We start from the raw sequence: 20,313 nt of genomic DNA, 5'->3' as shown, positions 1-20,313 counted from the left end.
GTTTTCAAGTAGTTTCCAGACCAATGACCAATGAAAAACAGGTTCAGATATAGGGTTGGACGATTAATCGAAAACTAATCGAAACCGAAATTTAGAGTCTCTAACCGGCGTAATTTTCCCATGTCGGCTTTACTCACGTGACTCCGCCCTGTCAGCAAGTGCAGTTTGCAGGCACACGGAAAGATACAGTTATCGTTGTTTATAGATGCTCAGAATTAATGTGGTAATTGCATGTTTTACACAGTTTATACAGGTAAGTTAATCGCCCTTCTTAAAGGGATAGTTCACCCAAAAATGAAAATTAGCCCATGATTTACTCACCCTCAAGTCATCCTAGGTGTGTATGACATTCTTCTTTCAGACGGATAAAATCTGAGTTATATTACAAAAGTCCAGGCTAATCCAAGCTTTAGAATTTGATTCATAGTTGCTCTGTTTTTGAAGTCCATAAAAAGTGCATCTGTCTGTCATATAACTGCTCCACGCGGCTCTGGGAGGTTAATAAAGGCCTTCTGAAGCGAATCAACGCGTTTGTGTAAGAAAAATATTCATATTTAAAACTTTATCAAGTAAACTTTCAGCCGACCGCCTTCTGTGGAAAAGTGTTGAATGTTGAAAGTGAAACTCAAGATGTGTTCGTGACGTCATGACGAGCGGATCTGGTCGTGTTAGTCTTTCCATCGGCAGGGGAACTTTCAACAATTTTTCCATTAATTGAACAGGGAAGGCGGTCGGCCGGAAGTTTACTTGATAAAGTTTTAAATAAATAAATTAAGTTTCCTTCAAGTATTTTAAAATCACAAAGAAATGCACTTTCATTTTCATTTCCACCTTTTAATAGTAGAAAATATTTACAGTACAAACCTTATCAGTGAACTATGAGGGCAAAAAAAGGAAAGCAAAGAGAAAAAAAAAAAGCAAAATAATCGTTCATTAATCGTAATCGAGGTAAAATGTTCAATTAATCGAGATTTTTATTTTTGGTAAAATCGTTACAGCCCTATTCAGATATATTTTTTTACAAATAAGTTCAAATAAAAAAAAAATATTGCCAATATCCTCATCTTTGGCCATTTAATATATTCCAAACTAAATATATTTATATTGTTCAACAAATATGTTGCATTTATCCTAAATGTATTTTAAAATAGAAAAATGTATTTTCTTGCACATTCTATGATATATTTTAGATTTTTTAAGATATATTTATTTTAAATATAATTGTTTTAAACAGCACAGTTTACAACATATTTAATATATAATAAATATACCCTACTGAACCCTAGCTCTGCATCCCAGTGACAACCAACCTACTAAGCCTCCAATCTAACTACTCTTATAATGGTACCGTTACCACATCTGTCTATATGGTTCATACTGAATATCCATATTATTTTGTTTTTCTTATAATATATTCTGCTAATACACTGCATATACTCTATATTACTCTTACTACTCTTATGTTGCTACTACTACATTGCACATATCCATACATCTCATATCCATAGCCATATATATTCTGCTCGTACAAGGTTACTTAATACACTACACATATTTATATTACTCTAAACCACCTTCTGTAAACCAAATACCTACTACTGTCAAATACTTTATATATAACATTGCACTTTTCTGCTTTTTTTGTCGCAAACTGCATTTTGTTGTCTCTGTACTTGTACTCTGCCCAATGACGATAAAGTTGAATCTAATCTAATCTAATCTAATCTAATATATATGTTTGGAAACATTAAGGTTTTTAATGTTTTTGAAAGTAGTCTCTTAATCTCACCACGGCTGCTTTTATTTGATCAAAAATACAGTAAAAACAGTGAAATATTTCAATTTAAAATAACTGTTTTTGGTTATAATATATGTTATAATATATATATGGTTATGTAATATATTGTTGCCCTTGACTGTTCGAGTTGCTTCTATTGCCCTCATTTGTAAGTCGCTTTGGATAAAAGCGTCTGCTAAATGACTAATTGTAAAAATGACTAAATGTAAATATATGTTAAAGTGTAATTTATTCCTGTGATTAAAGCTGTATTTATCATCATTACTCCAGTCTTCAGTGTCACATGATCCTTCAAAAATCATTCTCATATGAGGATTTGATGCTCAAGAAACATTTATGATTATTATTTCAGGATTCTTTGATGAATAGAAAGATGGAAGTAAATTATAAATATTACTTTTTTTGTAATATTTATTAATTTCATAAATGTCTTAACTGACTTTTTATCAATTTAACGCGCCTTTGCTAAATTAAAGTATTAATTTCTTTTTTTCTTAAATCTTACTCACCCGAAAAAAATAAAATAATAATAATAATAAAGTAACGATATCAGAATGATTTCTGAAGGATCATGTGACACTGAAGACTGGAGTAATGATGAATAAATTATAGTTTACAATATATTCACATAGAAAACTTAAGTTAATTTAAACAAATTTAAACAGTTAATTCAAATAAATGCAGCCTAGGTGAGCAGAAGAGACTACTTTCAAAAACATACATATACAAAAACATACATACATATATACATATATATATATATATTTATTATATATACACACATATATACACAGAAACATCAGAGATGAGTCGAATTAGGAGAAACTTCACTACTAAAATGTCCATTTCCACCTTTTCAAGCCTGAAAAATCCTTAGATTAAACCTCCAGGTTTCCATGTTAACTTCTATCTAAAGGCTGGGAATGTAAAAACACAAAGTGCACCGTCACTGTTGCAGATTCCCAACCTCTGTTCCTTTCTTTATTCCTGCCCCCCTCATCCTATCGTTTCATGTCGGCCCTCAGGGGGGCCTCAGTCATGGATACCACCCCGGGCCCCCACTGAAACTTTCATAAGAGGCACAATAGAGATGTGAAATATTCATGTGTCGAGTGAGGACTGAAAACAGAGCAACCTCCATCAGAGAGAAGCTGATCACAAACCAATCAATGCACCGATACAGAAGGCATAATCATCAGTGGCAAGCATATTATTATTATTATTGCTCATGCATAAAGGCACTGTTCATCAAAAAATGAAATTTTGCCATCATTTACAATTTTCTGCCATTCCAAACATAAGTTTGAACAACAGTAAATGACCAATGAAATTAGGGCTGCACAATATATCGCAAATGTACATATCGCAATATGCATATCGCAAGGGCACGCAATATCTGAATGATTTTAATAGGCTACTTCAACATTGTGAAAAGTGTACGTTTTAGGTATATCAGAGAATAGACTGGGCACACGACTGTTACTTATGTGACTTGCTTCATGTCAAAAAGAGTTATTAAACGCAATAACTTGCGAAAAACAACAGCTTGCAGTCTCGCGCTGTCTGACACACACACACACCGAAACGTGCGCACAAGCCGTTCTTTTTTCCGTGTTTTGTTACACACTCGAACTGTCAAATACACACACAGTTGTGTCAAAATGGCTGTCTTGATGAGCATTCATGTAAACACAGTCGGTTATGCTTTAAGTGAAAGATATCAGTTGGTGAAAGAAATAGATTTTACACACTTAAAGCAATATCGTATCGCATGTCGCATTATTTAACAAGGATATCGCATTTTTCTTCAATATCGCACAGCCCTAAATTAAATTATTTTGACTGATATTGATACAGATATATCATATGCCCTGGCCATATTTCACTCCAACTATCTACATGCTGTTAAAATAGGCTTCATTTTCTTTAAAGCTACACTGTGTGATATTTTCCAGTGAATATTAGTTTTATGTTCTTCTCAAATCCGATTTCGTTTTTAACTCCTACGGTGGCCGATTTAGTCCAAGATTAACATGGCTTCCAGTTCGACCTCATCCACATTCGACACGGTGCCATCGAGTGTTAAAACGCCAAAGGCAAAGCTTGAATTTACGGGTATGTCCCTCTTTGGCTAATGTACTTTCAAGATGGAGGGGCAACATGGCGACCCGCATTCGAACCCCTCACCCGTATGTGTTTTCAATGGCATATTATAAACTTACGAGAATACTTTATTACTTGAAAGAAGTAAATATACATTAATGAGCACATATATTTTTGAAAGAACTAAGTGTTTTTAGCTAAGAAACAAACTAAAAAAGTTACACAGTGTAGCTTTAAGCAAAATGTTTTATTTTGGGGTGAAGTATGAACTAGATATTTCTCTGCAGTTTTCGTGAGATTCGCCCCTGTAGCATATACTCTTGTTTTTGATAAATCCTGTCCAGATGTGACCGGACATGACCTTAAACAGACTTGTACATGACAGCTAATAAAGCACAGATGCATCTGAAGTGGTGTGGAGACTCACCCAGGACTCGTGGTAAAGCACGGTGAGGAGGTACATGGCGTAATCATAATTCTGCTGTCTCAGCGGGCAACTAAAAACATGCATGAAGATTTATATTAAAGACAATCTATGATTGGGAAATGAGGAAAATACAGCACAGAATATATGCATCCATATCACACACCTGTCAGTGGTGATGGTGAGTGTGTCGGTGTCTTTACAGTAACGCTCATCGCAGAGTTTGATCATCTTCTTTCTGGCGTGATCATCCAGATTTAGGCTGGAGAGCTTCACCTGCAAAGAATAGAAACACTTTTCAACTATCTTTATAATTAAAGAGAGAGTTTGATTAGTTAACCCTTAATCGTCCCTTGGGCTCCAGCTGACCCCACTGGACTTTTCCTCCATTTTTTAAAAGTGTTCCCTTCATCTCAGGGCCATGAGACTCGGTGACTTTTCCTAAATAATCTATCTAAACATGCACAAAAAATCTGGGCTTGATTTAGTTGTTCTGAAGGTGTGAACATTTTTTTTTACCGTTTAAGTCCCTCGGGGTCAGATTGACCCCACATTGAAAATGAATGGGAAAGTGTAAAAAAAAAAAAAAAAAATCACTTTTTTTGTAATTTTTTTTTGACTAAATCCAGTATAAATCTGAAAATTTCCACATTTATATCAAGGTCTGGTCCTAGTTCACATAAACACAAAGTAGAACGAACTTTCTGTCTCATACACACACGCACACACAAACACAAACAAACACATGTGTGTGACTGCAACAGAGAGCATTTTTATAGAAACTGGCAAATAAAATCAACAAAACTGGCATAAATCTGAAAGATTTTCATTCATAAATGAAGTACTAATACTAGAGCACAAATGCAATATGGAACAAGCATGTTCACACACATGCACACACACACACAAACACAAACACAAACACAGGTGTCTGGAGCATTTTCTTGGATTTTGGCAATGAATGGGAAAATGTAAAAATGCTTTTTTTTCCACTTTGTTTGTAAAAAAAAATCAACTAAATCCAGTATAAATCTGAAAATGTCTACATTTATATCAAGATCTGGTCCTAGAGCATAAACACAAAGTGGAACGAACTTTCTGTCTCATACACACACGCACACACACACACACACACACACACACACACACACAAACACACACATGTGTGTGACTGCAACAGAGAGCATTTTTATAGAAACTGGCAAATAAAATCAACAAAACTGGCATAAATCTGAAAAAATTCCATACATAAATGAAGGACAAATACTAGAGCACAAATGCAACATGGAATAATCATGAGAAAGAGAAGGAAAAGGGCAAATAAAAGAAAGATGAACGGCAGCTTAACTTTTGCATAACTTCCCTATGGACCTCTAGTGGATAATGTGGTCATTGCACTCTCTTTCTCTTTAACTATAATTCCTAAAGTTTTTCCACAAACCTACAGATGGCGGTATTCTATCCCTAACACATAGAGCAATGTCCAAAAACTATTTATATTTATTTAAGATCATCATTCAAGTGATTTTTTCATAAAAAAATAATTTTTAATGAGTCAATTTATGACATAGTTAAGTATTTGTGCAGTAAATAGGTAAAAAAACTACCAAATACCCACAAAAACACAGCATAAATGTATAGTTGAGAAGTAAATAAAAAAAATGATATATAGTTTTCCATGTAAAAAAAATTATATTTCCTTATGCAATCGCTCTGTAAAAGTTTGGGGTCTATCTGACCCCAAGGGACTCAAACGTAAACCCTACTTGAGGGACGATTAAGGGTTAAAGATGCATCACACGCTTCCAGAGCGGTGCCACTAAGTTCTACAGATGGAGGTGCAATAAAGTTAATTTAATTATAAAATTACTAATATTTTGCATTAACCTCTTAAACCATGCAGACCCTGATAAGGGTCCGGAATGACATCATCATGTATATACTTTAAATTTTAAATGTCTGTGGAGAAGCTCTGACCATTTGAGAGCTTAAATGTCAAATTTCTGGAGATATGCATCACTCTGGCAACTTTTTTACACTAAATTACTCTGGGACCATTTCCGCCTGTATTTGGCCTACCCGAATTGAAAAGCTTCCCATACCCACATACAGTGTCTCTAAATACACAATTGTGGTTTAATTTCACAGGAAACCTGTTGAAGTTACATAAAACACTGCTAGAAATTATAAACATTTAAGTATGTGTTGTCTGAGCTGTAATACATCCCCCAAAAAAAGAGGTGCTTTTTGATTGTTTGGTTATAAATTAATTTTTGAAAGTGTATATCTCAGGTCCTGTGTGCTCTAGCACCCTGCAGACAGTTTGGGCTTTTTCCAGCATATGTCAGCAAACACCAGAAAAATGAATTTTGTGACACTAGGATATCGCATTTACACCACTGTATATGCAGAGACTTGTATATTGGAGAGATTTGTGTAGGCGGAAATTACATAAAAAAAGGTAATATTCCTCACTTTAGATCTATTTGAATAAATCTTGCACACGATACAGACTAAATTTGATTAATTATTGCTGCCATCTAGTGGAAACAGCCCAAACTGTCAGCAGGGTGCTAGAGCTCACACGGCCTGAGTTATAAACTTTCAAAAATTAATTTATAACCAAAAATTCCTCTTTTTTACAGCTCTGACAACATAATACTTACATGTGTATCACTTTTAGCAGTGTTTTATGTAACTTCAAACGGTTTCCTGTAAAATTACACCAGTATTGTGTATTTAGAGATGGGTATGAGAGAGTTATGTGGGTATGAGTTGCTTTTCAATTTGGGGAGGCCAAATCCGGGCGGAAATCCCCCAAAATGGTCTCAGAGCTAAGGAGGTTAATAAGTGCAGTTTTTAAAAATATTACATGTTTTTTTATTGGAAATTTGACAGTAAAGCATAGAGCTTGAATTGAAATGCAGATAACAAACAAGATATTAACAAAAGTATCTTGCAAAAAACACATTTTTATACGGACAATTTAATATTCTACTCATTTTGCTCTTCTATAGTATCATTCAGAGATTATAAAAGAAGCACTCTTTATTTGCATTCGGTGTTATTCCGTCACAATTTCAAAGAAACGTTTTTGTTTCTCATGAAACTTTGTGACTTCCTACTTTTGTCCATATGTTAGGGACTGGAAATGGCTAACAAGCCAATAAGTGCTCCTCTGCCGCCATCTACTGGTTATAGTGGTAATTTCATGTCTTTATTCATTAAAAGTGTTTGTTTGCTAGTCTGGCTCCGCCCTCCTACGTACTTCAGCTCAATTTTCATTTTCCTTCAGTACGTTGTCTGGGACTGAATCCGAAATCACCCCTAAACCCTCATTCACTATTCCCTACGTTATCCACTAATATAGTTCACTTGAAGGAGTGAATAAAAACGAGTGTGTGAAGTCAGGCAGCCGTTGTGTGTACATCGACTGAACACTCGTAATTGCGGTGCATTGTGGGATTGAATGAGTGCACTCAATAACGTCCACTATGGTTTCAGTCACCACTACAAATGGCTGTCCCCTCAGATAGTGCCCTATTTGAGGGTATAGGGGGCGATTTCGGGTTCAGCCTGGTTCACTTGTTTTCTCCGGCCAAATTTTAACCGGTCCAATCAGCGAACAGAGGGAGTGGCTGAGAACGATGACATTGATGTTGTGTGCTAGTTTGAGTTGTAGTTGAGTAATGGCGGCAGAGAAAAGATGCGAGCGAAGCCATTCGGCCAGACTCTCTGTACAGATGAAATGTACGAGTCTGGGAGGACCAGGCTATTTGTTTGCCATTAAGTGTTATTTTTCTGCTAGTTACATCTTTAAACTTTTAAACACATTAAAAACAACATTAAAATTGGATAATATTTAGAGCTTTGAAGTTCTGGAAAAAGTACGAAGCTCTTGAAATCCCTTGAAAAGTGCTTGAATTTCACTCTCAGAAGGTTGTACGAACCCTGAGATAATTAATGTAAAAAAAAACACGACTATTTCTGCCACAATACCATGGTTACAGTTAGCATGCTACATTAAATCCATGGTGAGTGTTGGTGATTTGTGAAATGAAAAGCCTTCTATTACTTGCTCATTCATGGCACAATGTTTCTCCTGGTTTCCATGTCAATACTTCCCACTAGATTTCGCTGCGATGTTATTAATTTTGCGGTGAATTCAAACTCTTTCTCACTGGATCTCCAGCGCTGTGTAGTAGCGGTGTCATGTGATCGAGATCGGCTCTTGAGTAAACCTGTCCTAAGCTCGCATTCAAACTAGGGATGCACGATATTATCGGCACAACATCGGAATCGGCCGATAAATGCATAAAATATAAAAATCGGCATCGGCTGATATGAAAAAATTATGGCGATATGATAACGTGTTGAAACGAGCCTGCAATAACTCACATGTGCAAGGACTGCTATAGTGATAAGATCATGTCAGCCATGTTGTCATTCTTGAAGCAAAAACATGCACATACATTGCATGTATGGTTATTTATATTGACCGTTTTTAAATGCTGCCTTGAATTTGTGAATGTACAGAAGGACGTGACCGATAACGTAGGGTTGCCGGGTTTTCACAACAAAACTAGCCAAAAACAATCGCAGCAGCCTCCACAGCAGCAGAAGCCTCCACAGCAGCAGAATCCTCCTCCAGGTCCTAGTGCCCGCCCTCTAAAATGTTATATATATGTAGAGGGGGCGCTGTTGTTACAGTAATAAAATGAAAAGTAGAATACACAAATAAATTGAAGTTACTATTTTTTTCTGAATAAATAAAGCAGTAATGATGTCAAATCACAAACATGACACGGTTTCAAATTAAATACTTGTATATACAGTTTATTAATCTGTAAAACAATTTTATGAAATGGATGATGAAAAATAATCCAAAGAGCACTAAAATAATTGTATATTTTTTTATTTGAAGCTAAAGACAGCATCAACTGATGCCACACTTCATAGGCACAAACATAAAATCCAAAAATAAAATATTTAGATTACAACTGCATCTGTCTGGGATGAAAAATCACTGACTTTATTATTATTATTTTTAGAGAAAATATACTCTTATTATAAAAATAACTTTATTAACATTTATTTATCTTTAACAAGTATCCTTTTAGCAAGGAGACATCAGAAATCTGAAACCAGAATGAAAAAAAAAAATAGTTTTTGCTCAAAATGGTGTTGTTTCCAAACAAAGGTAAAAAATAAACATATATCGGTCTCGATATCGGCATCGGCCAAAATGAGTTGAAAAATATGTGCATATCGAATATCGGCAAAAATCCAATATCGTGCATCCCTAGTTCAAACCAGTCGCACGGTTTCGTTCCACTTCTGCGTGACCTCTAACAAAATTCAATCGCACCGGTAGAAAAAAAAAAAAGAGCTCTGCAACATAATTGAGAATGGCCTGGTCCTCCAGACTCTCGTACATTCATCGTTCATATTTGTACAGAGAGTCTGGCCACTCTCCATTGACAAGCGTTAACTTCCTTGAAGGCGAGTACTCTGTTGAAGTTTAAAACTATTGGATCTGCCATAACCAATCGCTCCCTCTGTTCGCTGATTGGACCGGTTAAAATTGGACTGGAGAAAACCTGAGAATATACCGCAATCCCAGATGGAGTACTGAAAGAAAATTAAAATCGAGCGGAAGTATGTAGGAGGGCAGAGCCAGGCTAAATTGAGAATACATGAGGGATAAAGTACAAAATAAACCCTGATGTGAAAAGGATCCCACTACATTAATGGATATATAATACTTTAATGTTAATTACAAATAGGTTTAATTAGTACATTATGTGAGAAGAAATAGAGCAGTTTTGGGAGAGACATGAAACTAGCACAGTTACGTAAGAAAAGTTTCCCAGACTTAAAAATCAAAGTTCATCGAAGGACGACCTCCACGATTCACTTAATCCAAATCTACAGCAATCAATTTCACTTTAATTGCACTTGGCCTTCCTCCATCTGAAATAAACAAAATCGACTTATTCTTCCAAACAACAAAACTCAAAAATGACTATTTTTAACAGCTCTGCCCTTTAAATTCTGCTCCGGATTGGCCAATGGGATCAAACACAATACGCAGTGATGTCACTAAGCTCTCTCCAACTAACAGATCCAAGAAAAACAATAGTGCACAATGCAATATCACTTCATTCATCTGGGGTTTTCTTGGTGTTTCAGTCAAGGAAGGACAGACTCTCCCACCCGGAGACTCATCCCGTATTTCTGCCCTTTGATCCCCTTCACTTCTAGCCCTAATCCAACGGGATTAAAGTCAGATGGCGATTCCCCAATTGCAGTCATAATCTAACGGTTTTCCAGGCAGATGGTGAGAGATTTATGATAAATAACATTTCAGATTATAAATAAAGGAGAATATATATCGAAATCCATCACGCATGTCTTCAAGTCACAGGGCGTTTCATGAACAGGTACATTTGTTTATTGACAACAGTCCCAGTGTTGTTTACTCAAGCAGAAATGAGTTATTAATTATCCAGTGTTTTATGATTATTGAATTCTCCCGTACCTTTCAAATAAATACTGAGCCTATAATCATAACTAATCCTGCTAAGAGGAGACATACTGTATGGACAGAAAAACAGTTCATCATAATGCTAAATTAAAGGTAGTCTTGTGTACACAGACTCTTGATTATCAGTAAACGCCATATTCTGTCCAAAAACCACCTAATTAACCTGAGAGAGACCATGTAATGTGACCAACTAGGGTTAGTTTTGTATTGACACGCCATTTACACACAGTTTATTCTAAATAGGTACCTCGGGAAAAAGGTTTACACAGAAAACACCTAAGAAATTAAAGAAAATGTGTTGAATATCTGCCCATCCAAACCGATTAGTTCACAGAAAATAAACAACATACATCTCAATTTGCTTGCTTCTAACAAAATACCTATTAGAAGCCATAAACCTGGCAAATCTAAGTGTTCGTAATAAAGCAAGAGAGTTCAACAGTCGGGTTCCTGAAGTAAAAACTCCATTCATTTTCTCCATAAGGAAATTGATTTTGAACAATAACTTATAAATCTTTAAAGACAGCTCTACTGTGAGCTGCGAGGTTGTTAATCCATGGTTTTAGCTTCTGCTGAAGCTGTCAGCCAACATTATTTCAACTTGGTTTTAAAATAATTGTGTTTAACAGTGGAATTCCTGGTGAAAGACTACATTACCCATGATGCAACAAGCCCCAAAAGATTGTTAGCTCCGCACACTCCCATCCAGTCGCTCTCAAAATACTTTGTATATATATATATATTAGGGCTGTCAAAAGATTAATCGCGATTAATCGCATCCAAAATAAAAGTTTGTGTTTACATAATATATGTGTGTACTCTGTTGATTATTATTTATATATAAATGCACACATTCATGTATATATTTAAGAAATATTTGCATGTATATACTGTATATACATTTATATAATCTATAATATATATATAAATATAAATGTTTTATATATAAAAATTATATTTTTTTCTTAAATATATACATGCTTGTGTGTGTATTTATATATAAATAATAATTAACAGAGTACACACACATATATTATGTAAACACAAACTTTTATTTTGGATGCGATTAATCGCGATTAATCTTTTGACAGCCTTAATATATATATATATAAGCCGTATTAGGGATGCACCGATATGAACATTTTGGCCGATACCGATAACCGATAATTCTTAATATTTGAAAGCCGATAACCGATATATTGGCCGATAAATCTAAATACAAATTTTAATAAACTCTGAGAGCCTGATTACAAAAACAAAAGGCTCACCATTAAAAGCCATGTCCCAAACACTTCAACATAAATCAAACCTATACACTACAGTAGCCTATTTGAACCAGTGTGAGATTCCTTACCTTTTCAAATTAATTTTACACTCCTATGGCCAATTTTTTTTTTTTTAACACTTTACAATAAGGTTTAATTTTTGTTAGTATTAGTTAACCAACAATGAATGAACAATACTTCAACAGGATTTATTAATTTTAGTTTATGTTAATCTCAACATATTCAGACCCAAAGTTGTGTCTTTTAACATTAGGTATGAACTGTGAATGGACTGTTACAAAACATTTTATTACTAAAAGAAACAAAGGTTATTGCTCTCTGTTTTTTCATGATAGTTAATGCATTAATAAAATGAGACCTTATTTGTAAAATGTTACCAAAAATTATATTGTCTAAAAAATAAAAATAATATACCTAAATAATGCAAACAAGTAATTGAACAGCATTACTTAGGCTGCATAATAAAGAATCAGAATGCAAGTGCATGAAATAACCTCCGCACAGACGATAAAGAAATGGTTTTAATCAAACCATATTGTTGATGGAAATGATACGAGAACAATAAAAGTGCTAATTATAAAAAATAATGCTTCTGTGTTTTTGAAAAAAAATATGTTTAATATTACAGTAATAGTAAACATCTTTAATATTAGTCTAGTCTATTAGGAATGATGTTGCTGTTTGAGAGCGCGCTGAAGCTGGAGAGAATGAACGAAAAACCATAAACTGAAGCGCTTAGAAGTTTAATTAACAACTAAACGCATCATATATGAGAACAATCAGATATTTATACAAAATAAATATAATATTACAACTTATATTAGCACAAAATCACGCATAGGTGAAGGGTTATAACTCCTGTGGATGCTCTTCCCCTGTTTGAGAGCGTGCTGAAACTTAAGATGATCACCGGTACAGTGAAGCACTGCGGGTTATTGACTTAACGAAACACATCCTATATGACTTTAATCAGATGTTTATACTACAAAAACGTAATATTACGACTTAGGCTACATATGCTTAAAATGACGCGAATGCACAAGCGAACTTGGCTGGTCAGAATGCGTTGTTGACGCTTCCCACAACAGCGCGCTGAAAAACAACTAAACCCAGAGAATTCACTACGTTTTATAACAGAAATATTCTCATTGCAGTGTTATGTATAGGACAGTCCCAGTAGTTATTAATGCTGTGCATTTCTGTTTGAAATGCGCGCGCCGGTACAATGAAGTGCTTTACTGCATCGTTAATTAACTCAACCAAACGCATCCTATATGGGATTATATACACAAAATAATAAATATAATATTACAACTTACAATGGCACAAAAGGCTGTGAATGCACAAGCAAACTTGACTGTGCTCGTCATGAAAGGTGTAACTCCGTGGGCGCGCGCTGAAGCTAAAGACCGGTACAATGAAGTGCTTTACTGCATCGTTTATTAACTCAACCAAACGCATCCTATATGATATTACATACACAGAATAATAATATATATAATATTACAACTTACAATGGCACAAAAGGCTGTGAATGCACAAGTGAACTTGACTGTGCTCGTCATGAAGGTGTAACTCCGTGGGCGCGCTCTTCCCTCAACAAACGCGCTGAAACACAACGCTCTTTTACAGCCTATTCTATTCTCATTATCATTTTATGTAGATTATAGAAGACTTGCGCTGCACATGTTGCACATAACTGTATTTTCCTTTTCGAAGTGATTCCAAACATATTTAGAGCAATTCAAACCCATCATGGTGGACAGCGCGTCCGTCTCAGCTGAAGGAAATAATACATTATCTATCGGCTTGACTATATCGGTCAAATTTTCTTATTGGACCGATAACGATAACATCAAAAATAATCATTTATCGGCCGATAACGATATGTTGCCGATATATCGTGCATCCCTAAGCCGTATAATATATATATATATGTATATTTTGCATTACACTTAAAATATATTGTATCAACATTTTTAAATGAGTAGTTTAATTTGATTATGTTGTTCGCAATGCTTCATGGGATTGTAGTTCTTTCCCTCACTAAAGCTGTTAAGCACACAGTCTTGTATCTTTGTCCGATTTTTTGTTGTTGCTTCAAATCAAAGTTTGTAGTGCTGTGATTCACCTCGTAGCTGATGGGCTTTTAACTCTGTAACAAAGACTTTTTTGATATCCCAATGGGAAAAATGAATGGAAAAAATACTTCCGGAATCAGCGCCGCTGAAAAAGGGGGCGGGCGCTAATGCACTCTTTTTCAATCAAACAAGCCATATCCAAAAACTTCTTCATTATTTGAAAAATATTTATTAAAGATTTAAAAAAAATAATAAACATTCACCTTCAGTGTCACTATCCGCGCGTCCGGGTTTCTCAGCGACTGTCCAGCGGATACAAATTCCTTACTCTGCACCTGGATTGGGAAGTGCTCCATGCATTTCTTATCAGAGTCCAGGGCTGATGGCCACTCCGTACAGAACGCTGGACAAATTAAACATTTGCATGTCATCAACTGCCGTTCGATATTAATAACTGCAACAATCACATGTATAACTCACGCTTCAGGGCCTCGCAGTGCTTCTTAATGGCAACCGGGGTCAAGTGTAAAAAGTTTGGAATCTGAAAGACATTTGAGCATGTGATTAAAAAAAGTGCACACATTTTAATGTACAGCAGTGGTGAAAGGAAAATGGACCTCGTCACTTTTTTTATTTAAAGGGGTGGTTGCATGCGATTTCACTTTTTAAACTTTAGTTAGTGTGTAATGTTGCTGCTTGAGCATAAACAGTATCTGCAAAGTTACAGCGCTGAAAGTTCAAGGCAAACAGAGATATTGTCTTTTAAAGGGGTGGTAAAACACATTCTTTTGAAGGCTTGACTGTGTTTGTGGGGTGCACTGTAACATGTGTTCATGCTTCGTTTAAAAAAAAATTGCCTTATTTGTCATATATTTGACCTTTATTCTACACTGCTCTGTCCCTCCTTGTAAAACGGTCTGATGCTTTCCGGGTTGTATGAAGCCAGTCCCTCAAAAATACGCAATGGGCTCTGATTGGTTAGCTGGCCCAGTGTGTTGTTATTCGCTAACCGCAGTGCACGTCGGAAACGTCACGCCCCTTACCGGAGGCTGTTCAGTATTAGAAACAACGGCGTCAATAAAACCATATGAGCTCGAATCAGACCCAGAACATTTGAGTGAAGATGATCGAGCAGAACCTGTTCAGTCCTCGAGAGTAAAGACTGCGGATCTATAGTGATCGCTACTGAATGGCACTTTAACTTTTGTATTTTTAGAACAATTATAGCCAAATATCTGTCGCAAGAACTAACGTTAACCCAAAACGAACACTAAGCACTGACTTTAGTAAGTTAGCCAAATCACACACAGAACCATGTTTAGCAAGCCTGTAGATAAACAATACATAAAAGCTCTAATCAAAGAATCATTTACACTAATGCCAGGTTCGCTGTTGAGATTTTAACGTTAATGTTTGTAACGTTAGATGTTCGTCGGATATCGTTAAGTATGAATGAGCATTTAACAGACTGGTTTGCAGAACAGTGTTGTCATCTGTTTACTTCCTTGCTACAACCTATTACAGGAAAACACATCGATGAAAAATAAATCAGACTTAATGGCTGTGGCCCGTAAACAGCTTCTGTTTGTAAATCCAGCTTTCAGGACAAGCCGTGGTGCATATCCTGTATTGAACTCGCGAAGTTTGTGGAAGTTTGTGTTGTCCTCCGTGAAATGTGCAGCGCGCGCGTCATGCATCCACGCACCGGCAGTGTTTTTTTCACGCAGCTGACGTTGTGCAAATCTGGCATTGAAATCGCGAAGACGGTGGATGTTTTCCTCTGTTAGATGTGCTGCAGGGAGCCCCGCGCGCGCCTGATTCCCCGCTGACTCAAACACACGTGCATGTAACATGCTGTATGTTAAACGCTCTGCAACGCACCCCCGTCCCTATGAAGGCTGAACAGAGCAAGTACCCCAGACCTGCAATCCGGATGAAAATAACAGCGTTTCCTCGGCATCGCGGCAACACCACTCCAGCCTAACTATACCACAACAGCGCCGCGATACAAAATGCCCCCCCCCCCCCCCCCTATTTAATATTCTCGGAGGAGGGGTTTATGTAAATATTGGGCCTGGTGATGTCAGCAAGCCCTGGAGGAATGTGTGTAGTCGCCTACTGGCCGTTTGCTGTAGTTCTTAGAAACTGATTTCTTTAAAAGCAAATATCTCCCTTTGCTTTAAACTTTGAACGTTGTAACTTTGCAGATGTTGTTTATGCTCAAGCAGCAACATTACACGCTAGCTAAAGTTAGAATAGTGAAATCGTGGTTTACCACCCCAGTTATGGCAGTTTATTGCCTACAAAAACGGCCGGTTTGGACTACAACAAGCTTCTTCCCGGGTTGGTGACATCATAAACACCTGCTATTAACATAAACGCTGCCCCAGCGAACACGCAACAAAGTGGGCGGGGCCACGTCGCAGTCATTACGAAAGAGAGAGAGCTGTTGCAGAACTACAAACTACATTTGGCCATCTAACCAATCTAAGACCATTGCGTTTCTCAGAGGGATGGGCTTCACAGAAGCAGGAAGCAAACCAGCCGTTCAAAGGACAGTGGAGACAGCGGTGTGGAATAAAGGTAAAATAGAAGAAAAATATGGCGTTTAAAAAAAAAAAGAAGTATTAAGACTATGTTATACTGTGCCCCATAAACACAACCAAGCCTAGAAAAAAAACACGGAACCACCCCTTTAAATATTTTATTTGTGATAACCAAATTGTGCGGACAGGATTTTTGGCCAATTATGATTTATGAACACATGCAAAAAACAAACCAAAGATATATTAATAACTGATTATGTTGATGTAGTCAATGTATGTTTTTTGTCCTTCCTGTGAACGTTTTGTTTTTCTATGCATGGTAAAGTAAAAACCTGTAGCTGTAGTTTTGCCAAATAATTTGGTCAGATAAATATCTTAACCAAGTTTAGTGTTTTGTTCTTCCCTTATATTTAAAATATTTTAAAAACAGAATATATTTTCCTCATATTTTGATGGTTAAATAGATTTGTAGGGTCATAAAAACACCAAATATCCCCTTCCGGACATCACTTTTGATAAGGGTTGCAAAGTTTCCATGAACTTCCCTGGATTTTTGGAAACTTTCCATTATTTTTTGACCATTTTCAGCCCCTTTGCAACTCTACTTTTGACCAATATAGCCAATAAAAAAAGCAGAAGGTTTAGAAAATGTCTTATAATGTTCTATTTAAGACAGGTTTCCATGATGCAACTCAGCAATGCTTTCACATGACGGAAGAAATGTCCTGCATTATAAAAATGTTTGCTCAAAAAAGTTGTATATCAAACTGATCTTATAATTCTGCTGTGGCGCTGTGACATCAAAACGCATAAATAAATAGCTAACAAATAAACATGGTATATTGCACATCTGCTTGTGTATGTGTTTATTTTCAAGGATCACCTTAATCAGTTCCAGGTTGCCCTTCTTGGCAGGCGGTACTCCTCTCTTCACGGGATATCCCATCCGCACCGGCAGGGGAACGGCGGACGGTTTGAATGGCGCAGCGGTGGGATAAACCGCGGTCCAGTCCTGATCCGGGACCATCCGCTCTGTCCTGGGATCCCCAGCCTGTGTTTCATTATCAATAGTATTAATTTTCTGCTTTGCCCAATCATAGACCAGAACGCAAACAAACGCTTGTGTTGAGGTAAAGTGTGATAGTCCACCTGTCTCTTTGACCTCCACTGACCCCGGCCACCGCCTCTACCTGCAGCTTCTGCAATCACACATTCAGTGAGCGCTGAGATTCAGAGTACAATTCAACATTTAACCTCATTCAAAAATACAGCAAGCAATACTAGATGTGGTAATATTAGGTTAAAAGAAACCATTAACATAGAAAAAACATGTCAGACGAACAATTAAGCAACTGGCGCATAATGTAAACTATGCTAATACTATGGCACACATATCCATATCCATATATTATATATATATATATTAGGGCTGTCAAAAGATTAATCGCGATTAATCGCATCCAAAATAAAAGTTTGTGTTTACATAATATATGTGTGTGTACTCTGTTAATTATTATTTATATATAAATACACACACATTCATGTATATATTTAAGAAATATTTGCATGTATATACATTTATATAATCTATAATATAGATAAATACAAATGTTTTATATATAAAAATAATATTTTTTTCTTAAATATATACATGCTTGTGTGTGTTTTTATATATAAATAATAATTAACAGAGTACACACACATATATTATGTAAACACAAACTTTTATTTTGGATGCGATTAATCGCGATTAATCTTTTGACAGCCCTAATATATATATATATATATATATATATATATATATATATATATATATATATATATAGCCCACAAACACACACACGCATCCAAAATAAATGTTTGTGTGTACTGTGTATAATTATTATGTATATATAATACACACACATGCATGTATATATTTAAAACATGTTTTATTTATATATAAAATATTTGTATTTAATATAAATATATATACATTCTATACATGTAAATATTTCTTAAATATATACATGCATGTGTGTGTATTATAGTACATAATAATTTTACACAGTACACATATTATGTAAACACAAACTTTTATTTTGGATGCGATTAACTGAATTGACAGCACTAATATATATATATATATATATATATATATATATATATATATATATGTCATGCCGTTCAGGTAATTATTTTATTTATAATATAAAGTTTGAGTATGAAAGTAGAACTAAATAGCAAATTTGACAGTACTTAATGAATAATGTATAGCTAGTTATATCCCGGTTATCAGAGCAATAACCTTCTGGATTCCATGGCTTTAAAAAAAAATGGCATTCTCTGAAATTTTCCAATACTTTGTTGAACTAGAAAACTTTTTTTGCAACAGCTGGTCATACTCCAAACAACACAGTTTTGAGCCTACATCATATTTTCATTAATGCAACATTCTTAATGCTTATGAGTAATGCTCATCAAAATAATTTCATTATCGAAGGAATTTACGAATCTCTTGGGGAAATGTTGGCTAAAATATCACTGATATGCAAGAGCGTGGTATGCACATTTATGACATATTATAAAGAATAACCAATTGATTACTAATCACAACATTATCGTGTGTAATAAATGTTTTTGCTCTGAATATAGGTCATAAAATGCATCACTAATAATTACTCAAGTGTTTACCTGGTCACTGCAGGGCCTACTAGAGATCTGGACCATTATTTTAAAGTGAAAAACATCTTTATTTCACTAGTAGTTCTTGTAGAGTGACTAGATAACACTTGAATCATTAGTGATGCATCTTATGAGTATGTTCTGAGTTTAAAAAAAAGACATGAATCAATGTTGTGATGTAAATTTGATATTACTTTTACTGATTTGCATATTAGTTAATAGTAGTAGCTGAAGTGTTATTGTAATACTACTCATTTGTCTCGCATTACTTACCTATTAACCCTCTATGGTACGCAATATGATATCAATGAGGGAAAAATTATTTGTTTTTTCCTGCTTAAAATTGGACACTATAACAATATCAATAAAATTTTTCATAATTTATTTATTTTAAAGATTTTTGCCTCATGTAACACTAAGGACACAATGAAACATTTTACAGTTTCATGTACAAAATATAAATATATTTATTAAAAACAATATACATATGGAATATATGAAATTATGGAATGAAAATAGACTTTGATTTCATATATTCAGAGTCCCAATCTATATATTTCAGACTATCATTCCATATATTCAAGTTTCAATCCATATATTCAGACTTTCAATCCATATACTCAAAATGTATATTATAAATACAATTACCTGACTAATTATATATATATATATATATATATATATATATATATATATATATATATATATATATATATATATATATATATACACACACACACACACACACAAATATGATATATACACATACAACTCATATACATATGATATTAATACCGTAAATAGATTAAATAAGAGATTACGCTACCTTTACCGCTTTCTGTGGCCACGGCGCTTGTTGAGAGG

General features: G+C 35.1%; 1 protein-coding gene across 1 annotated transcript in view; it reads right to left on the bottom strand.

Annotated features, from left to right (window-relative positions):
* Nucleotides 1–20,313, bottom strand: part of mrps35 (mitochondrial ribosomal protein S35) — a 32,647-nt gene that overhangs the window by 12,195 nt on the left and 139 nt on the right. The window contains exons 1-7 of the mRNA XM_079810199.1: nucleotides 20,276–20,313; nucleotides 17,935–17,984; nucleotides 17,669–17,836; nucleotides 14,720–14,780; nucleotides 14,503–14,642; nucleotides 4,492–4,601; nucleotides 4,329–4,398 (exon numbers count right to left, since the gene is read on the bottom strand). The exon at nucleotides 20,276–20,313 is cut by the window's right edge and continues 139 nt beyond it. Of these exons, the coding sequence (XP_079666325.1) occupies nucleotides 4,329–4,398; nucleotides 4,492–4,601; nucleotides 14,503–14,642; nucleotides 14,720–14,780; nucleotides 17,669–17,836; nucleotides 17,935–17,984; nucleotides 20,276–20,313 (637 nt within the window). The remainder of the gene's footprint in view (nucleotides 1–4,328; nucleotides 4,399–4,491; nucleotides 4,602–14,502; nucleotides 14,643–14,719; nucleotides 14,781–17,668; nucleotides 17,837–17,934; nucleotides 17,985–20,275) is intronic.

This window comes from Gobio gobio (genome assembly GCF_949357685.1).
Source record: "Gobio gobio genome assembly, chromosome: 25".
NCBI lineage: Eukaryota > Metazoa > Chordata > Actinopteri > Cypriniformes > Gobionidae > Gobio > Gobio gobio.
The sequence above is the reverse complement of the archived record's forward strand: the minus strand, read 5'-3'. Positions and strand labels throughout refer to the sequence as shown.